General features: G+C 38.1%; 3 protein-coding genes across 6 annotated transcripts in view; 2 read left to right on the top strand and 1 right to left on the bottom strand.

Annotated features, from left to right (window-relative positions):
- The window catches only part of Noxred1 (NADP dependent oxidoreductase domain containing 1), a 36,118-nt gene extending 34,143 nt beyond the window's left edge, over positions 1–1,975 (top strand). Inside the window, exon 6 of the mRNA XM_078050609.1 lies at positions 1,628–1,975. Coding sequence (XP_077906735.1) covers positions 1,628–1,805 — 178 coding nt within the window. The 3' untranslated portion in view covers positions 1,806–1,975. The remainder of the gene's footprint in view (positions 1–1,627) is intronic.
- Positions 1,976–3,072: 1,097 nt separating this feature from the next.
- On the bottom strand, positions 3,073–14,993 carry Samd15 (sterile alpha motif domain containing 15). 2 transcript variants are annotated; one of them, XM_005321339.4, is made up of 3 exons: positions 12,903–14,992; positions 11,295–11,393; positions 3,073–5,081 (listed from the first exon to the last, which is right to left on the bottom strand). In XM_005321339.4, exons 1-3 carry the CDS (start codon positions 14,733–14,735, stop codon positions 4,869–4,871), a joined length of 2,145 nt encoding a protein of 714 aa, XP_005321396.2. In that variant the 5' UTR covers positions 14,736–14,992; the 3' UTR covers positions 3,073–4,868. The 2 variants fall into 2 exon arrangements, with proteins under 2 accessions (XP_005321396.2, XP_021579487.2); XM_021723812.3 differs by lacking the exon at positions 11,295–11,393 and having other exon boundaries at positions 12,903–14,993.
- Positions 14,994–15,098: 105 nt separating this feature from the next.
- Positions 15,099–21,756, top strand: part of Tmed8 (transmembrane p24 trafficking protein family member 8) — a 47,425-nt gene continuing 40,767 nt past the window's right edge. Inside the window, exon 1 of one of the 3 annotated variants that reach the window (XM_078050600.1) lies at positions 15,099–15,231. The gene's annotated coding sequence lies outside the window, so the exon portion shown is untranslated. The remainder of the gene's footprint in view (positions 15,232–21,756) is intronic. The other 2 variants (XM_078050597.1, XM_078050599.1) reach the window with 2 other exon arrangements.

Genomic DNA, 21,756 nt, shown 5'->3' with positions numbered 1-21,756 from the left:
ATTCAAAAAGAAATCACTAAATTAGCCTGTAGTTTTAGCAAAACAGCCAACCTTACAGCACAAGTTTTAGCAGAAATTAATCAAGAGATGAAAGAACTCCGAACCTCAGTACTACAAAATAGAGCAGCTACTGACTTTCTGCTACTGAAACATCATTTGGGCTGCCAACAATTCCCAGGCATGTGCTGTTTTAATATTACTGACTATTCTAATGTTATTCAACAACAGATAGATGAAATGAAAAAGGAAATAAACAAGATTCAAATGGACAACTTTTGGCCAGACCTAAAAAACTGGTTTCCATGGTTAACTTCTCTTGCAGGTCCTATAATTTGTATTCTTCTCCTATTAGTTATTGTCCCATGCATTATTAACTATGTGCTCAGGTTTATAGGGCTACAACTCAATTCTGTTATGTACCACCGACAATATTAACATATGTTGCTGACATTACTGGTTGCTCCCTATCAAAGATTTGAAAGGGACACATCAGAAAAGGGGGGAATGATATACCTAGCCTAGTTATCTCATTAGATCAGAAGCCAGCTTATCACAAGTTATGAAGGATTCATTTCTGTTTTTTGTAAAAATATCAGGATGTCTGTATGGCCTGGCCATTAGTTGATGTTTAAAGCTGATTGGAATGCCTGCCCGTGCCCTGAACTCACCCAGGTCCGGTTTTCCCCGACCATATAACAACCCTTTCCTAAACCTTAGTGACGCCTCATAAATTCTGGCCTTCCCTGGCCGGATAAGGACCCTCTCTGAGTCTCTAAGATCTCCATAAATTCTGATGCCGGGGCCAGCAAAAATGTAAACTTGTGTTATGTTCCTCAGAGTGTTGTTATCTGTAACCCCCCTTTGTGTAACTTTTTGGGCTATAAAACTGGGCCACAAAGAAGCCTCAGGGCTGTCCTTGGCTTCCACGATTTTGAGGGGCAAGGCAGCCCGGCCGGTCGAAATAATAAGCTTGCTTTAATTTGATTTTAATTGGAGTCAGTGGTCTTTTCTTGCGTCGTGGTCTAACAACCTACTCATTGTTCTCTTCCTTGGCACTTACTTCACTTCTTTATCTTTGTGTGTGGATGGTTCCTGGGGAACCATCAGTTCAATTTCTATCTTGCTTTCTCTAGGTAAGGCATTTTCTCCTGTGGCTTTTTTAGGAATTGTTCTTTATATTCTGTTTTTTTAAGTTTTTTTCTTTATTTTCTGGTTTTTTTTTAAGTTTGAAAATATGTCTAGATTTAGTTTTGAATTTTTTAAATTTTATTGGTACTATCCTGCTTGGTATTCTCAGATTGCTTCCTGGATCTCTAATTTGATATCTAACATTTAGTTGGGGAAATTCTGTCCTTATTGTTTCAAATATTCTGTTCTTTTCTTTCTTCCCCTTCTAGTATTATCATTATGTGTATATTCCATCTTTTGTGGCTATTCCATAGTCCTTGGATATTTTGTTCTGTATTTTTTAGTCTCTGGTTTTTGTTTTGTTTTGTTTGCTTTTCAGATATGAAGTTTCTGTTGAGAAATCCTTAAGTCTAGAAATTTTTTCCTCACAGTCATGTGCTTAATGCCAAATAAAATATACTGACATTAAATAAAAATAACCTATTTTTTCCCACCCCAGGCCTTTTCCTTGGTTTGATCTGACTGCTGTGCAACTCAGGGAAACTCCCTTTAGCCAGTATCACTCCACCAATACTGTTCTCCAAGACCACCTGACCTACCTGTACTATGATTCATTTGGCATCGCTCCAAAGAAAGAAGAAGAGCCTGTGGATCTCTTGGACTCTCCATCCCAATAAGTGACCTCAGGAATCAGGATTTTTTTTTTTTTCCATCACAGATTGCTCTACAATGGTTAGGCCCTAATTATCACAATTGATAGGGGAGTTATGTGACTGCAATCCCTGTTTGAAAATTGTACTAGTGGCTCTTTCAAATGCAAAATAAAACAAGAGATCCTACATAACAATATGCTTGGGTATGTCTAGCTTTCAGAAGCAACCAAATCAAACTATATAACCTAACACACTTATATAAACTGCTTCCCCAAAAAAGCTTTGTTAATGCAAATTATTAATTTTCTAAAAGCTAAATTCATTATTGGACAATTACATATTGCAGTTTCTTTTCCTGTAATAGTATATAGGTGGCAAACAACTTGATTTTTCCTATCACTTCCGTAGTAATGCTTCTGTAGTAGTCAGCTTTTCATTGCTGCAACCAAAATACCTGACAAGAACAATTTAGAAGAGCAAAAGTTTATTTTGGCTCACAGTTTCAGAGACTTAGTCCATGGTGGCCTGGCTCCATTGCTTTGGGCCCAAGGTGAGAAAGATCATCTTGGTGGAAGGGCATAGTGGGGGAGTGTCACTCCATTTATGGAAACCAGGAAGCAGAGACAAGTGGCACAGGGAAGCTGAATCCTTCTCTAGGGCATGCCCCCAGTGACCCACCTCCCCCAACCACACCCCACCCACCCACAGTTAACAACCAGCTAGTCCATTCAAACTAGGATGGACTGATCAGGCCACAGCTCCCATACTCTGATCATTTCACCTCGGATATTCCTGCATTAACATAGGAACTTTTAGAGGATACTTCACATTCAAGCCATAAAACTTGGTAAACAATCTTAAATTATGACTTATCCATGCTTATTTCAGTTATATCTGACTGTTCTGATACTATCTTATTTAAAATTGTTTCTATTTGAACCATTTAAACCATAAAACCATTTTAAAAATAACTGGCAGGGCTATAGCTCAGTGGAAGAACACTTACCATGTATGAGGCTTGGGTTTGATCCCCAATACCAATAAACAAAAACAAAAGACCTCACATTTATATTAAATGGCTAAAAATAACTGAGATCTTATTTCTTTGGTGCAAATTTGTTTATTTCCTTTATGTTTTACAAATACATTTTGTCAATTATTTTTATTTTTTTGACAAAAATGAACAGCAACAATTTTATTTCTGCAGGAATCAATTCATTGTTATGCAGTCTGCCAATGATGCCCGTTGTTCCAACTTCTCCCTGCAAGCCAACTTAGTCTTCTCCAAATATTTTTCCTTTAAGAGTAAACCAATGCAGAGCTTTTTATATAAACCTTATGGTATGGCTCAATATCAATAGTTTCCAAATAGATTTTTATTAGGTCAATACATTTTGTAAATTATGACAGAATTGAAAACAATAAGAGTGACATCATCAAGATTCACCTACTATATTCTATTACTAAACAGAACTCCTTTTTCCCAAATGCTAAAGTGCTTCTAGCAAAACCATTTACTATGTATGAAAATCACCTTGGTCTTATTTGCTTACTTTTATTTTTTGTATACCTGTGAGTCAGGCAAATCCAAAGGTATGGTTCTAGAATGGTTTCTGATAAAATTTCTTAATTTATTTTGAGAAAAATTAGGTTCATCATCAAACATCAATGTTTAGCATGCATGTTAATTTGAGGCACTGTTTCTCATATCAGTAGGAAAAAAGAAATATTCCTTTTACTATTTGTTTAGATGTAGAGAACTATAAAAAAATATATCATTGCCTTTCTGAATAGTATTAGCACTTTGGTGGTTCTTAGGATTAAGAAGTGAGATCAGGAGAGAAAGAGCAGATATGTCTATAAAACTGGAAAGGAAGCAGAATACAACAGACACTAGTATGGCAGTATGTATAAACGAAGTTGTATAACCAATGTGATCATGCAATCTGTACACGTGGGAAAAATAAGAATTCATACCCCATTTGAATCAAATGTATAATATATGATATGTCAAGATCATTGTAATGTTTTGAGCAATTAATAAAAAAAACTGGAAAGGAATAGGAATCATTCAGGCAAGAATTATTTAATAATTTCTTTTGAGAAGTCTAGTCATAAGTGGATTCTAGCTTGAATTTCATTTTATAAAGATCTAGAAGTTCCCACATATAAGAACCTTGAAATAAACCCCAAACCCTGTTCATAGTCAGTGGTACTTCTGTAAGTCATGTTGTTTTAGAAGAATTTATACAAATCTAAAAAAACAAAAAACCTTACTTTTTTTTTTTCTATGATGCCTATAGGAAGAAAACCTTCCCCCATCATCTTTCCTAAGGTATTTCCTTTAGAAAACACGATTGCAAATCCTTTGTTTTGAAGATATATGTAAATCTTTTAAAAAGGTAAATAACCCTCTTGCCAGTTTAATACTCCAGGAGAGTTCTTTTGGAGGCCTTGGAGCCGTCTTTTTTGAAATGTCTGAGTATTGAGACCGGTGGTGAACTATCTCCTTTCTCTGTGGGAGGTTAACCTGGGGGCCTGGCTCCAAGTAGTAACTTCCTATTTGTGATCAAGATATGAGAATTTTTATTTTTCCATTAGATATGGATAATTAACATGCATGTAATAGATTATAATCTGTCTTGTTGACTTAAAGAGTGAGTTATTTTTGACTTTGCAATATCTTTGACAGCTTGCCTATGCTTATTCAGTACTAAAATGGCTTCTTTTCTACATTCATGGAAAGGATTATCTGGGCTGGCAGATTTTATTTTTAGTTATAGTTCCTCCAGCATGTTCCTAATACCCAGGTGTATTATTAGAATGTATCAGGAATTCTTACAATTATCCAAGAAGAATTGCTATCTTTGTTTTAAGGAGAGGCTAAATTGAAACACAAATAAAGGGAAGGTGCTGGGAATCACAGAAGACCTAGGAATGGAGCCAGCAGTTCAGACTCTGATCCTTAATGAAAAAGAAGAGAAGAAAAATAAAAAAGGCCACACCTCTTCTCCTAAGTAATTATGTCTGATCTTTCAATGTGAGTGAAATACCTTTCTTCTATAGTTACGTACAATGTTAACAGCCTTAATTCTCTTCAGAGGCAGTTATTTCTGGATCATAATCACATAATCTTCTTGTTTTGACAAATTCAGAGAAGGTCAAGGAGTCAGATTTTACCCCAGTATGACCTTTTTGCTCTAAAAATAGGCCAATGTTGTCCCGAGGGGGAAGCCTGATGGAGCGGCTAAATAATGGCTCTTCAATTCCCAGTAGCTCTCGTGTGTGCTGAGAAATCACCTGAAATGCAAGGATAATATTTTTAATGAGACTGACTTGAAAATACAGTTAAATAAAAGTTTTATGCAGTTTCCTAGCCCCTTGAATGGTAATCTCTTAAGCGATTTCCATGGGAAAATTAAAAAATGAAAAAACATTCACAAACTTATTGTCAAGCATTGAGTATATGCTTAGTTAAAAGTGTTATAAAGTGTGAAAGTGTCATTTTGGAATTAGGAAATACAATCTAACCATCAATTCAGTGATTCTAAAAGTATGTTTGAGGTTCATCAATATACAATGAGGATTCTCTGATGGACTATATTTATCTAAAAATGAGTTCTTTCTTTGGTTCTGATGAACAAATAACAAGCAATAGACTTTATTTTTGCCTAAGACTTAAAGCAACTTACTAGTAATATACTTGAAATTAATAAGGATTATTAGAAATAGGTAGTCATGAACATTATTAAGAGTTTTCTAAGGAGTCTTAATTCCACATTCATGATAATGACACACACTCAATGCTTGGCATCTCTGCAGAGCACCTATTTCACATGACTTTAAGCAAATATTTGTAATGCCAGTAATGTTCAAGAAGATTCTATTATTAATATATCATCACTATATTTTCTATTGGTCATGGTTTCAAAGGCTGTTATTTTTGCTTTTATTTGCAAACTATTAATAGTTTTGCTTCAACATTATCAATTTATTGTGCACTGTTTGGTTACCTTATATGCAGATTTGCCTAATTGGAACTATAATTTACTTTAAACCTAAAGACGTAATTGTCATGGTTCAAATATGAGTCATCTCTACCACTATTATAATGAAGTTGTATAGTCTCTTTAAAATTTGCTTGTTGATTCCTGTAACAATATAGATTAATCTGAAATGCATTGTGCTAAGGGAAAAAAGCCAGATCCAAAGGCTATATATTATTTGGTTCCATTTAGGGATATTTTAAAAAAGGCACAATTATATGGACAAACAGATCAGTGTTTTTGAGGGTTTGAGGTAGAAGGATAGGCCAAATACAAAGGGGATACAGAGAAGTTTTAGGGTATATGGTTTTCTGGTGGTGAATACATGGCCCTATGCATTTGTCAAACCCATAGAACTATATTTGACAAACAATGACAATAGTGTATGCAAAATCCCTTGAGTAAACTCCAAGATGGCATATAGACTGTGGACAAATAAATCTAACTATATTACAAACTAAGACATACTTTACCTGCAAGGAGTGGGGGAGAATGGAGCAAATCTAAATAACTTTAACTTTGGAAAATAGTGCTTTGTCTAGATAATTTAAGACTAAAGACAAAACTATACACAAACACTGTACTCTATTTGGTAAATTTCTCACAGAATACATATTTATAGATAAATCAGGTTTTTCACTGTCAGAAAATAAATTACAAATAAACAAGTGGGTTTGGAGGTAGGAAGGAGATAAGAAAAGGCTAAAATAAATCTTTTTATGTTGAACTGGAGTTAGATCAATATGAATACTTATTGTATTATATAATACTTATATATATATATATATGGATACAGAAATAAGATAGATATTTGTGTACACAGAGGTTAGTATGTATACATATACTTCTAAGATCTTTCTACTGAAAGTACCTAGAAGCATGACACTCCGGTAGGAACAAGCACAACTAGTGCTCATATTTTAGTTTCTAAACACTCTTCTCTGATAAAAGCAACTAGGGCCAAGACATGGTTGATTGTAGGGCTGCAGCAAGAAAAATGTAAGATGTTCCTGAAGCTAATAGTAGTGCCAGAAAGTAGGGAGATACTTTTTTTTTTTTTTAAATGGGGCATGTCAAAAGGACACAGGAACTAATTTAAAAGAACTCCCAATTTAAAAAAAAAAAAAGGAAATGGAATAATTTGAGCAACAAAATACATAACAGTATTGGCTTGTAACCCAAAGAATAAATGTCCATTAATCCAAACTAATATAAATGAAGAGATAAAAACTGAGGGGAAAGGGACAATTAAATGTGAAGAACTTCAGAATAATTCTAACTACATTGAAGAAAGGAGGAAAATAGAAAATTATCACTAAAACAACATAGTAGTAATTTAGCAGGCAAGACCCATTGATGAATGCTAAGATTAGTAGGCAAAACTCTGAAAAGCGGATGTTTGCATAGCTTCAGACTATCCTCTCCAATATATTTATCGATGTGGTAGTTTCACTGTATTTTCATAAATTTTTGATACTCCTCACTCTAAAAGATGGAGCCTAACTCTTCTCTCCTTAAATATGGGCTGGAATTAGTAACTTGGTTCTAAAGAGCAGATATAAAAGGGAAACACAGTAACTTTATAGTAAGGAAATCTGGCTGTCACCACATTAAACAAGTGATCAGGTTAAGTTTCCAGTAATAAATCATGTTGATCTTCAAGTGTCAAGTTCATGAAAAACTGATCAACAAACTATCGAATTAGAAAAGACCAAGGAAACTTGACAGCTAAGTCCAATGTAATATCCCAGACTAGATCCTAGAAATAAAATTATCCATCAGTGGAAAAACTGTGGAAATATGAATAAAGTCTGTTGCTTAATAATAAAGTACTATGTCAATGCTATATTCTTAGTTTTAATAAATACACTATAGTTTCATAAGATGTTAACAATAGGGAAAGCAAGGTTAAAGTATACAGGAACTCTCTATACTATCTTTGCAACTGTTCTGTTACATTGAAATTATTTACAAATTAAAATACTTTTTTTAAAAAAGGAAACATGTCTGTTTAGAAATCTCAATTTCTGACAATGGTATGAATTTGTGCTGCTTAAATAATTCATAACAAGGCCAAATGCAGAAAAATTACTGAGAGACTGAAATTTATGAGGCTATACTTTAGAATACAAAATCATGCATACAAAATGAATTAGCAACTCATCTATGTTTATCTCCAAATATTGATCAGATTTCTTGTTTACTTGATGCAGTAAGTAGTAGGTATTTTAAGAAAAATTTTCTAAGAAAAATGAATTTTTTTTTAGAAACAAACAAATAAGCAAGGGTAATTCTCTTTTGTCTGGCATGTCCCTAGAATAAATAAAACTGACTTATTTAAGAGTTATCAAGTGAATATATTGGTTGCTATAATTACAATAGTGGGATTAAAAATGCTTTCTATAGAGGTTGGTGTTTTAGTTCAGCGGCAGAGAGCTTACTAACACTCTCAAAGCCCTGGATTTAGGTTCATGGCACAGCAAAACAAACAAAAAAATGTTTCTTCTATAAGTAAGAAAGGTGACTACAGCATACTTAAATGCATGAATGATCTCTAGGAAGTCACCCTTGTCTTAGAGTAGAATTTACTTTTTCATGTGGATTTAACTGTCAAGCAAAGTTTATGCAATATACCTCTGAATGTACTGGCTTTTTAAAAAATATTTTCTTAGTTGTAGATGGACACAATATCTTTATTTTATTTATTTGTTTTTATGTGGTGTTGAGTATCGAACCCAGTGCCTTACACATACGGAAGAAAGCACTCTATCACTGAGCCCCAGACCCAGCCCTGAATGTACTGCTCTTTATGTTATTCTAGTCACCTCATGGAGAGGCCAAATTTGTCTGGTGACTTTGAAAACAAGTATTATGATGAAGTTTGCTTATTCAAACTTTTGGGATCTAAGGACAAATAAGGGTGTTCATCATTTACTTTTGAAGATTTCAGAAGATTTTTAAGACCTCTCCTTTGCTTACAAGACCAGAAGAATTTTAGAATTTTTATTATTGCACATTGATACTGTACTTTTGGGATTGGAATATTAATATGAATTTGACTCTTAAAAATGCTTTCTTAGATGGACATGGTGGTGCCAGCTACAAGGAGGCTGAGGAAGGAGGATTGCATATTCAAGGCTAGCCTGGGCAATTCAGTGAGACCCTGTCTCAAAATAAAACAAAAAGGGCTGGAGATAGAGCTCAGAGGTAGAATGCTTGCTCAGAGGGAAACACAGTAACTTTAGAGTAAGGAAACCTGGCTGTCATCACATTAAACAAGCGATCAGGTTGCTGAATAAGGCCCTGGGTTTGATCCCCTGCACTATAAAAAAAAAAAAAAGTGTTTTAGGAGTTTGGATTACAAATTACTATTTTGTTAATTCTGTTCCTTATTTAGGAAAATTCATTACAGGTAGAAATAAGATCTTATAATTATAGTTGTTTTATCTTTGAACATAAAAATAGTTAAGATTTTTATCTGACAGTATTTGGTAACTATGTGAGGGCATGGTTGGAAATACCATATATAAGTAGTCCTTCTCATATTTCGTACATGAAATTTCATGGTTATAAGAGTGTTCATTTAGAGAGGCAGTACAGGAGTGATTTAAATAGGACATGGATTGGGGAGTCACATAGAATGGATTTGAATATTGTCTCTTAAACTTATCATCTGAATAAACTCTTGTAAATTGCTTCACCTCAGTTTTCTCTTCTGAAAAATGAGGATTAGGTGAAATAACATATGTATGGTGCCCAACACATAGTAACCACTTGGCAAAGGATAGCTATTAGCAGAATTCAAGGCTTGTGTTTAATAATTTAAAAAAAATTTTCTTATATCTCAGTGCCAGTAAAAGGACTTGAATAGTAATAATGTAATTTTCTTATTTTTGGAACCATATATCTTATGGAATTACGTAGTTCTAAGTTCTGAAAGATCCTAGAAAACTGATTCCACAGCCTGAACCAGGCCTAATGAATTAAAACCTCTGGAGGGTGGAGCCTAGAAATCTACCTTTCCAAAAAAAAAAAAAAAAAAAAATGGGGCTGGGATTGTAGCTCTGCAGTAGAGCGCTTGCCTAGCACATGCAAGATTCAATCCTTAGCACCACATAAAAACAAACAAACAAATAAATAAAGGTATTGTGTCCAACTACAACTAAAAAGAATATTTTTAAAAAAATCTCGGATTCTGAAGACTATCCACGTTTGGCAATCACTGAGGTACAGCATTTATGGGCATGGTTGTAGAGTGTGAATCCTGTTATGTTGGGGTGGGGCTGCTAGTGCAAAGTTTACAATTAAGATTATGTATGTGATGCTTTATATAGTGTAAACACTACAAATGGAAGGCAATATTTCTTTATCTATTAATTTATTTATTTTGGTGCTGGGGATTGAATCCAGAGCCTGGTACATGCAAGGCAAGCACTCTACCAACTGAGCTATATCCCCAGCTCTAAGGAAGGTAATATTTTTTTTAAAAAATTTTGTAGTGGTAGATAAACAGCATGCCTTTATTTTATTAGTTTATTTTTTTACACGGTGCTAAGGATCAAATCCAGTGCCTTACACGTGCTAGGCAAGCGCTCTGCCACTGATCTACATACAGCCCCAGCCCATGTAAGGTAATAGTAAGGAAAGGAGAGTGATCACGGACTAGTGGTGTTGGAGAGATGAGGCCCAGGGAGGTTAAAGTAACTTGTTTCAATGTTAGGCAGCAAAGCAGACAAAACACATGTGGTGTTACATAAATGCTAAGTGGGTATCAGAGACAAAGTGTTATGAGAGTTTGAGAAGAGGGATTATATGGGATGGCAAGGTCAGGAAAGACTTCTTGGGGAGAAGAGAATGAGAAATTGGTCTTGAAGGAAGATTAAGATTCATATTAGTAAAACAGGAGAAGAGGATCTGAGCAAAGACACAGAGGAGGCATGCACCAGACAGGAGTTGAACTGAGAGAGCCTGGCAGGTTCAGCAAAGATTCACTAGAGGAGTGGTGGGGAGCGAATGTGGTTGGAGAAAACTTGTGGAAGGCCTTGAATCCTAAACTACGGAGTTGGGACTATGGGGTAAACAGACAGACGGGATCCAAAGAAGATTTCCAAATAATATATGAGTGGTTGGACATTGAAGGTCTAAAGACAGATCCCTTGAATCCAAAGAGCCTAAGGAGAGAGGCTCAAAGTGACAGGCTACTTCAGTGTACAAGGTATGAGGCAATAGGGCCTGAAAATCAGGGATGGAGAGAATCAGCCAACTGAAATGCCACAGGAGAAACTGACAGTTCTTGGGATGTTTGTAGGGATCAAAGGACAGAGAGGAAGCAATCACTGTGCGCCTGGGAGGCTGGGAGGACAATGACACCATGGTCAGAAATAGGATCAAAAGAAAAGGAGGTTTGTCTGGGATTCATGGTAGCATTGGTACAGTGCTCCTCAGGGACACTTTGTATACAACTCACCTTCATGTCCTCAAAATCTGTTATCCCCATCTGAGGGAGGTTTGAGCAATTTACATGGATGAGTTTTCGGCCACTAATGAAGTTTGTGGTAAAACACTCCTGTCAGTACAAAAAGAACAACACTTAAAAGTGTTCTGCAGCTAGGAGGAAGAAAAAGGAGGGAGGGAGAGAAGGATGAAGGACAGAATGGAATCATGTTAGTCTCTAGCCCTATACTGAGAAAAAAATTAAATTCATTTTGTAATCTAATAGTACAACATATTTTCTGTTTAAGCTCTTGATAAAATTTCAGGCTAATTAAATTTTTTGGGGGGTGGGGCATGCTACAACCAATGATTCTTCAGGTCTCCTTTCCTTTCCTTTTTTTTTTTTCCCCCAGTACTGGAGATGGACTCCAAGGCCTCACACATGTTAGGCAAGTGCTCCACCACCAAACTATATCACCAGTCCTTTTAATTTTATTTTGAAACAGAGTCAAGCTAAGTTGCCTTGAACTTCCAATCCTCCTGCCTCAAGCCTCCTGAGTAGCTGGTTTCAATTACATTTTTAAGTACAAGAGGTAAAGATTTCAGATCTTGTAATGTTTTGTGGTAGCCTAAAATCTTAGTTGGAATTAGTAAATTAAGAGACTTAACACTATGTTTTTGCTAAAGCTATTTTGGGTTAATTGACTAATTCACTACTCTTAAGTGCTCATGGTACTTGACATATTTGGGGCATACACAAGAATTTAACAGTAAAAGTTCAAGGTAAGGGAGTTGCCACTAAAACAACTTGACAAAGTACCAGAAAGTCTACCTTGGACAAAATCTATTTTAAAATATAGGTTTTTGTTTTTTAATGAAAAGAGGCCTATGCAAATTTCTTGGTCTTTTTTCAAAGACTGCAGAGAAATATAATCACTGGAATAAAGAGGAAAAACAAACGATTTATTACTAATTATTATTATTATTATTATTATTATTACTGTTTGTATAGGAGGTACACATACTAGGTACTTGGGATTGAACTCAGAGGTCCTCCCCCACTAAATTATATCATTACCCCCTTTTTAATTTTGAGAAAGGGACATGCTAAGTTGCCCAGATGGCCTCAAACTTGTGATCCTCCTGCCTAAGCCTCCCAAGTCCCTGGGATTATAGGCATGAGCTGCTGCGACTGGCTTACTCATGTTTTTAAGATGGACCCTTATTATGTTGTTGCCCAAGCTGGTCTTGAACTCTTGGACTCAAGTGATGTTTCTATGTCAGCCTCCCAAGTGTGAGGACTATAGGCGCATGCCACAGCACCTAACTTTTGAAAAAACAAACATGACCCTCCCTTCCTCTCCTAAAATACAAATATATATCAGTGGCAAGGGTGGAGCTCAGTGGTAGTGTGCTTAGCACATGAAAGGCCCTGGGTTTGATCCTCAGAAACATACACACACACACACACACACACACACACACACACACACACACACATATGCACACTCCAGATTACCTTCCCCAGAGTCCAGGACTTTTCTGTACTCCTAGTGAAGAAGAGGAAAGACCTCAGGTCAGGGTAGAGGAAGTATGAGGTAGGATGAGAGCATATAATTTTTAAAAGTGTTATTTTTGTTACCTTGTATTGAGGGAAGCCTAGCTGGCTAATCCATTCTGCAACTTTCTCTGGGCTCCATTTAAGATATTCGAATTGTAATGCAGTTTCCTTTTCTTTTGGCTGGGATGTTTTATCTTTAGGTGCTGTTTCTTTCGATTCTTGGCCTGAATCTGTAATTTTCTTTTGACTAAAGGCCTTTCTTAAGCCTGTCTGAGTCTCTGGGAGGTCTAAGATATCAACAAGATGAAGCAGTTTTGGAAGTTTTGAGAGATACTCATAATTTGTACTACTTGATTCCATTTCACTTTGTGTGAGAGGTCTAGATGCATAGTCTTTTTTAAAAGTTGTGTCAGTTTCTTCTACTGACACTTTTATGGTTTGAAACTTGGGGTATTCTAGCTGATCCTTATCCATAGAATACTTAGATTTGATTGGTGCTGGCTCTTCTTCCTTGAATAATTCTGTATGTTTCTCTCTTGGTTTGATTTCATCTGGTAACTTTAGATTTTCCTCCTCTGTTGGCTCCATTTGTGTCTTGTCTTGAACTTTAGGTTTGGTCTTCTTTGGTGGCATTTGGCCTGTTTCCTCAATTGATTTTCTTGGTTCTTTCTTTGGAAACTTTGATTTAGACTGCTCTGGTGGTTCTAGACCTTTCTCCTCAGTTGACTCCCTTGCTGTTTCCCATGATTCAGACTTCTCTGATGGAGCAAGTCCTATATTCTTGCTTGATTTTCTCCGCTTCTCTTTATGATCTGTTGGTTTGGTATTCTTTGATAGTTCTAGAACTTTTTCCCGAATTGACTGTTTTTGTGTCTCCTCTTGAACATTTGGTTTGACCTCATGTTGTAGTACTAGACCAGTCTCTTCTGCTGTCTCTGGAATCTTTTCCTCAGTTGACTTTCTTTTTGTTTCCTTAGGAACTTGTGATGTAGTCTTTTCTGATGGCTTTAGATTTGTTTCATTATTTGCTTTTCTTAATTCTTCCTCAGGAAGCTCAGATTTGACCTCGTCTAGTCCCTCTGGAACTTTCTCCTCAGTTGACATTTGTTGCATCTCCTCTGGAACCTCTAATTTAGTCTCTTCTGGAGGTTTTAGATCTGCTTCCTCAGTAGACTTTCTTGATTTGTGGTCTGGAAACTCTGGTTTAGTCTGCTCAGTTGACTTTCTTTGTGTCTCCTCTGGAATCTCTGGTTTGGTCATCTTTGTTGGCTGTAGATCTGTCTCTTCAACTGATTTCTTTGGTTTCTCATTTGAAAAATCTAGTTTGGACTGCTCTGGAGGTTCTAGATCTGTTTCCTTCTTCTGCTCTCTAAGTGATTCCTCTGAAACTTCCTGTTCAGACTCCTTTAGTAACTCTAATCCTGTCATATTGATTGTGGTCCCCAGAACCTCAGACTTGGTTTCCGCTGGTAACTGAATATCTATTTCTGAAGCTGATTCTGTGAGTACATCCTCTGTAACATTTGATTTAGCGTCTTCTTGTGGCTCTAGGTCTGGTGTCTCCAAATCCTTGTAAAGTTCGTCTCCCATCTCTCTCAATGACTCTGACTTTAACACTTGGGGAATCCCTAAATCAGTCTGGCTAGATGGCTCTACCTCGATCTCCTTAGGAATTTCTTCCTCAGACGTCCAGGTTGGTTTTGGCTGCACATTCTTTGCAATCTCTGACTCTTCCTCTTTCTCAGTTTCTAGTGGCGGTGGCACTTGGTCATTTTCTGGGGATAGCTCGTAGCCTGCCTCTGTCTTGGTGTCTGGTTCGGCATTTTCAGACAATTTACGAAGTTCAGGCCTCTCAGGCTCTGGCTTCTCATTTTCATCAGGACTAGAATCATAATCTTCTGGGACTTTCTCCATTACGCAGTTCAATGGACGCGCCTAGGCCTCCTAGCAACCTCAACTTCCGACAGCGTCTCTATGGATACTACGATTTCCGGCAGTGTCTTCCTGAATCTTCCTCACGTTTTGTTGATTCTAGCCGATCCCAGATTTTAAAAATTGGCGATCAAAGGCAGCCAGTAGCTCTCCTCGCGTCCGCGTCGCCAGCCTCCGCGGGCCAGACTCCTGGGGCCGCATCGGGGCCGGTGCGCTCTTTCCGCGGTCGCGGCGCCGCTTCTTCCGGCCCCAGGCTCCCTCGGCTCTTCTCGGCTCGCAGCCGCCGCGCTCGCGCGGCCTTCGGCTGTTTCCGGAGCCGCCGGCGGCTGGTGGCGGAGACGCTCCGGGCGCGGGCTGCAGATGTCGAACCGGCAGGCGGCTGAGGGGCCGGGCTTCTGGAGCCCCGCAGCCCGCCGAGGGTCGGCGGGCGGCGTCGGGGACAGCTCCGGAGTGGAGGGGAGCCTGGCGGCCGCCGCAGGTACGCATTGCCAGGGCGCCGGCGGGTGGGTGCCACCCGCCCCGGGCCCCGCATTTCGGCGCGAGCCTCTGCGGCGCTCTGCCCGGGGTCCCGGGCCGCGCGGACCTACCTCCGCAGCCCCTTCGCGCGCGGGGCCCGCTTCCCCTGAGGCGCGCCCTTGTCCCCGCCGCCGCAGCCACCCGGGCCCTGAGGGCGCTTGAGGTTATTTTGTTCTCCGTTTCGAAATGCCTCGGTTCCTGCCGCGCTTCCTTTCAGACCAGCCCAGGTGTCAGTGACAGGGTTGCTCTGCTGGCGCCCCTCGAGCTGCGGCCGGGGTTCGCTAGCGTCTCCGTGGGCCCACGCACCTGGGCTGCCGCCTCCCGCTTCCGTCTCCTCAGCCGACCCCAGGTCTGTCCCCTGCCCCTGTCTTTCCACGCGCTTCTCCCTCATCCGGGTTGGCAGCGTCGCTTTCGCGCTCGCCTAGGTGCACTCAGGCCCCCGGTCCATCCTTGCCCTCGCCGCCGCCCCCTCCTTCCCTCGGGCGGGAGCAGGACCGAACAGGTAGGCGCTGAGGTGTGCAAAGAACACAGTAGTCAAAGCAAAGGCCGCACACAGGCTGCAGTAGGAATTTTGGCGAGCTCCCCCATTCCCCAAGACTCTCATGCTCTCGTTCAGGACTGTCCATTTCCACCCAAGCAAGTTGCTCTGTTTGGGTTACTTCACTGTGCAAAGATGAAAGGGACAATGCATTCCACTTTTACCTTTCAGTCTGGGGATTACCACACCAAATGCATCCAAAAGGATGGATGGTCTCTGAAATACAGAAGGGGAGAGGGGAGAGAACTGAGCGCGCCAAACAGTAAATAAATCATTTTCCAGGCTTGAAGTTAAAGTGACACCATGAAGTACAGTGGTTGAGGCACATCCGTGGAGCCTAGATTGGAGTATAGTTCTCCCTCCTTAAGTAAACTTGGGCAAGTCCCTTAACTTCTCTTTCTCACGTTCATTCTCTGTAAGATGTGGGTACTGATAGTGTTTGCCTTATAGGATCCTTGAGAGGATTGTATGAGGCCTTGAGTCTAACACACTTAATATGAAGCCCAAGGTACCCACTACATTCCGTTATCCATTATGAGACTAAAGCCCGTTTTTGCTCAGCTAAACTCTCAGTGCTGCCAGAGGATTCCTGGATGTATCTCTTTTAACTGGTGGTGGCTTTCATACTTGTACCCCAGATGTCTAACAGCCAGGATGGTGGTGCATGGCTGTAATCCCAGCGGCTTGGGAGGCTGAGGCAGGAGGATCACAAGTTCAAAGCCAGCCTCAGAGACTTAACTAGGCCCTGTCTCTAAATAAAAATACAAAAAAATGGTTGGGGTTGTAGCTCAGTGGTTAAGTGCCCTGGGTTCAATCTGAGGTAGAACCCCCCCCCCAAACAACAGCAACAGCAACAACAGATAAAACATCTAACAATTTTTGCCTTTTAAAATTTTGAATTTTTTTGTGCTTTATGTTAAATTAAAAATTAGTGGCATATATTTAGTATTAAAGCCATAGAAATTCTAAGCGGGGGTGGGGTTGTAACATGTTGGTAGAGCACTTGCCCAGCAGTGTGAGGCCCTGTTTTTCATTCCTCAGTGCTGGGGAGTGAGGGGAAGAAATTCTTTTTTTTTTTTTTCAGTAATTTAAAAAAATTTCCTTGAAATTTTTATTTCTTTTTTAAAATTTTATTTATTCTGATTTGTTATGTATGAGAGCAGAATGCATTTCAATTCATATTACACATATAGGCACAATTTTTCATGTCTCTAGTTATACACAAAGTAGAGTCATACCATTTGTGTCTTCATACATGTACTTAGGGTAATGATGTCCATCTCATTGCACCCTCTTTCCTACCCCCATGCCTCCTCCCTTCCCCTTATTCCCCTTACTCCCCTTTGCCATATCTAAAGTTTGTCTATTCCTCCCATGGGGGGCTGGGGAAGAAATTCTAAGCTAATTTCTAAAAGAAATATTAAGTAAACAAGCACCTATAAGGCTATGTCTTTCTGGGCCTGGTCAAATTTCTGTAATCCCAGTGATTGGGGAGGCTGAGGTAGGAGGATGCCAAATTCAAGGCCAGCATGGGGAACTTAGTGAGACTGTGTCTCAAAAAGAGCTGGGGATTGTATCTCCCTTTGGAGATAGCCTTCATTCTCTCTTGAATATGTTTTCCTTGCTTTACCCCAAAGGGGTCTCTCTCTCTCTCTTGAGATTATTCCCCTTACCCCTTGGATAAGTATCTACTTTTCTAAATAAACCTCTGTCTGTGCCTTTGGTGGGGGGATGTAGCTCAGTAATAGAGCCACTGGGTTCAATCCCCAGCACTGAAAAAAAAGTGTATGTCTCATAAACACCCCTGTGTGTGTGCGTCAGTATTTATAAATTGAACATGTTATAACTTTTCTTTTAGGTTCTCATGTGTTTATGACAATCATATCCAAGCATTTTAGTTTTTTTGGTGCTGGGGATTGAAACCACGGGCCTTCCCACATGCTAGACAAATGCTCTACCCCTGAGCTACACACTCAGCCCAACTCACATTTTAAATAGAAAGATCTTAAGTATATATTTGAAGACGGTGGATTTGTTTTTGAGTATAGTTCCTCCCTCCCCTGACTGGTTCTTGCGTTCATGTCTTCCTTCAAGGGCATTGGTAGAAATGCTTTTACTTTCTGCTTTTCCTCAGAAAGTAATGTGACAGTTGATTTCTGTTTACGTCATGTAGGGATTTATTATTGCAGTCCAGGTTAAGCTCTTCCTTTTGAGGTAAGATTTATTGCTAATAATAGGAATGATAGCTTATATATATTGAATGCTTGCTCTGTGCCAGAATACAGAAAAAGAGTTACTTGTTACTATCTGATTTAATTCTTTCAACCATCATTTTCTTACCATTTTATACAGGAACAAAGTATACACGAGGGAGGGTAACTTAACTTATCCAAGTTAGCTTTAGAATTTTTACTGACTATATGAAATTGCCACCTGTGATGTTGAAATTTGCAGTTGTTTCTTTTTGTTGTCCACCGAGTATTGGCATTTCAGGAAAAAATATAATTTTTACCCTCAAGGTATTTTTAGTTTGGTGAGATGAGAATTCCATAGTTAAAAAAATGTACAGTTATGTTATATGATTGGGTGTCTTTAATTAAAGTTCTTCATGTACTAGTCTCCTAAGCCACCTCCTTGAAAGAAGGTATGTAATCTGTCTTGCCTATTTTTTCTCCTGGAACCCTTGATGACTTATCTTAGAGGTTCTGTAAATGTTGGCTGAGTTGGATAGTGAAAGAAAGTGCCAGCAGAAAAATATGAAGAAGCATCCATGAATGTGGGGAAATTAGGGCTGAGATAAGCCAAGAATGCTTCTTGGGGGGCTGGAGATGTGGCTCAATGGTAGTGTGCTCGCCTGGCATTGTGTCCGCCGAAAACTAAATAAATAAATAAATAAATGAGTATTAAAATTCTCTCTCTGTGTCTCTCTCACTCTCTTTAAAAAAAAAAAAAAAGGACTGGGGATGTGGTTCAGTGGTCGAGTGCCCCTGAGTTCAATCCCCAGTACCCCCCCCCCCAAAAAAAAAAAGAATGCTTCTTGGGTTAGAGCAGTAGTTCTCAACCAGGAATGATTTTGCACCTCTAGAGAACATGTGGCAATGTCTGGAAACATTTTTGGTTGTCAAACTGGGGGCACCTATTATTGACATCTGGTGAGTATAGGCCAGAGATGTTGCTGTCATCCTGCAAAGCACAGGACTGTCTCCGCAATGAGAATTCGGCTCCAAATGTCAGTTGTGTTCCTTTTGAGAAAATCCCAGGTCAGAGTTAAACTGGGTTTCCGAGACACTGTGGAAAGGCTGCATTTAGCTTGGATCAGAATTTTATAGACTTGGGAGTAAACCTAAAAAACTTTAAAATTAGAAGTTTGTCTGGATCCTTCTGCCCTTTGCACTGGAAAATGATCTGGTAAGCAGTGGAGAGCTGCTAAGAAATGAAATTGCAAGAGGTTTTTTCTTTATCTTCTATTAGAAAACATCAGTAAAAAAAAATGAGGTTAGATAGTCACTTGTTATTGAATTAAGGATTTTGTTTTTTTCAAAGTATATTATTCTTTCAAAGCTGGAATTTGTCATATCCAAAGTAACTATAACTTGTTTTTAAAAATTGTTCTCTGCAGAGGGTCTTCATGTTTGTTAGCTGAAGTTTTGGTGAAAAGGAAATGGGTTTATGTTCTTATGAACTAACTCTGCAGTGGTCATGGTGTTCTTATTGTTTTATGAACTATAATTGTTTTTAATAGTTTTTTATTTGGGGCATCTGGGTCCTCCAGTTCCCAAAGGGAGAAGGGAAATCATTCTTTATGTCATGAAACTCTCTGAGGCACACATGTTGCATCATTTCAGAGCAGGTAATTTGTTAAGTCTAGAGAACTTTGGGGAAAATAAAATGCAAAGTCTATTACGGAAGAAAGAACTTAGTTTGGTATACATGACCCCAAGAATTATCAGTGCATTTAGATATTAAGGACTGGAAATATATCAGGTAAATTTGTTTCTGGATCTAATGTAGGTCTAAGAGCAGTTAAGTCTTTTTGCAATGTTAGAAATATTCTGTATCTGTGGCCATTTCAGTGGAAATTAATTAATTTAAAAATTGGTGGTTACTATATTGGATGGTGCAGAAAGGTAGAAGTTTATGCTGAAGAGCCTTTATTAGTTTTCTATTGTGATTTTATTTCAGAACATTAAAATTTTGTATGGCTATTTTTTCTAGTAGTGGTATTATTTTTACAGTGTTAGTTGATTAGTCATGTCATAATTTGGTCCATGTAGTCCAATCCAAGAAATGTAATCTGAATGACCATTCAGGAGCATGCCCCTTCTTAAAGGCTGGGGAGAAATTGGATCACATGGTCAATGGATTAAGTTGACACATAAACTTAGTCAATTTGTTTTTATTTAAGCCTCTTGAGTCTATAACTACATAACCTGCTTTTGGTTCCTCTGCATTGGAATAAAAAAAAAAATCCCAGGCTAATTATCTCCTTGCACCTCATTTAGTGAAGGGTAAGTCCTCTGAGACCTGTTCTAAAGAACCTCAACCTGATATTCAAATGGTTTGGAAGAAAATCTGTCTTTTGGTTCTCTTTATAGAGAAAATATAAAACACACAGTAAGCTGGAATCTGTGGCATGATCAGAATAACCAAAACTATACTCTGGGAACATGAAAACTCACACTTAAACGATTGCCAAATATAAAATAATTATTTTAAAAAAATTTCTTTTTTTCTGCCTCATGTTTGCCATTTATTATAAATTATTATTCTTTTTTTTAAAGAGAGAGTGAGAGAGAGCGATAGAGAGAGAGAGAATTTTTAATTTTTTTTTTTAGTTTTTGGCGGACACAACATCTTTATTTGTATGTGGTGCTGAGGATCGAACCCCCCCCCAACACATGCCAGGCGAGCACGCTACCGCTTGAGCCACATCCCCAGCCCCTAAATTATTATTCTTGATCTCCATTTTTCCTTCTCTGATCACTGTTTCCAAGATCTTGGCTAGTTAGTAGCCATGGGAATGCATTTCTCATATTAGAAATTATTATTTCAATATTACTTGTTTACTTTTTTTAACTTGACTCAAATTTTTATTTTGTTCTAAATAATATCCATGACATTATTAGTTTGATGGATTCATCTTTTTTAATCATTTAGAAATAAAAAATATTCTTTAAAATGACTTAGAAAATAAACATGTTCATTAAAATAAAAAAAAAAAACATGTTCATATATACCATCTAAATTTGTAAAACCTGACTTGGTTTTGCTGATCTAAGAGTACTGTAGAATTGGCTTATATTTGGCTGATATATTAGAAGTTATACTATAAAAAATGGCCTTTTCTTCTTTGTAGTTTTTTTAAATTTCACAAAATTAAATTAGGAAACCTAGGGGCTGGGGATGTGGCTCAAGCAGTAGCGCGCTCGCCTGGCATGCGTGTGGCCTGGGTTCGATCCTCAGCACCATATACAAACAAAGATGTTGTGTTCGCCAAAAACTAAAATAAAAAAAAAAATAGGAAACCTAAAAACCTGCTTAAAGTTGCTTGCTCACTCTCAAATATGATTGTGCCTCTCATACTTCATATTTCTGGAAATAAATTTGTGTTTTTCTTTCTCCTTTTTTCACTTCCTGTCTCTCTGAATCCAATTACAAGTTGTTTTACCAGAACTTCTTATGTAATTTAGGGCATTCCTTTAATCTTAAAAAACAATATTTTATTTTCTCCTTTTTTTGCCTATACATATTAAACTGTTAAGATACTATGAGAAGTGGCTCCTAACATTTTAAAAATGTTTAACCTAACTCATAACACTTTCTTGCTGGTGAGACTGTAAATTGGTGCTATAGAGGCCAATCCGTCAAGATTTATCAAAAATAGGTGCTGAGATGTAAGCATTTGCCTCGAATTTGCAGAGCCCTGGGTTTGATCCCCAGTCCCCCCAC

The sequence above is a fragment of the Ictidomys tridecemlineatus genome, chromosome 5 (genome assembly GCF_052094955.1).
Source record: "Ictidomys tridecemlineatus isolate mIctTri1 chromosome 5, mIctTri1.hap1, whole genome shotgun sequence".
In the NCBI taxonomy this organism is placed as follows: Eukaryota; Metazoa; Chordata; class Mammalia; order Rodentia; family Sciuridae; genus Ictidomys; species Ictidomys tridecemlineatus.
Note: the sequence above shows the minus strand (reverse complement) of the source record. Positions and strands in the feature narration are given on the sequence as shown.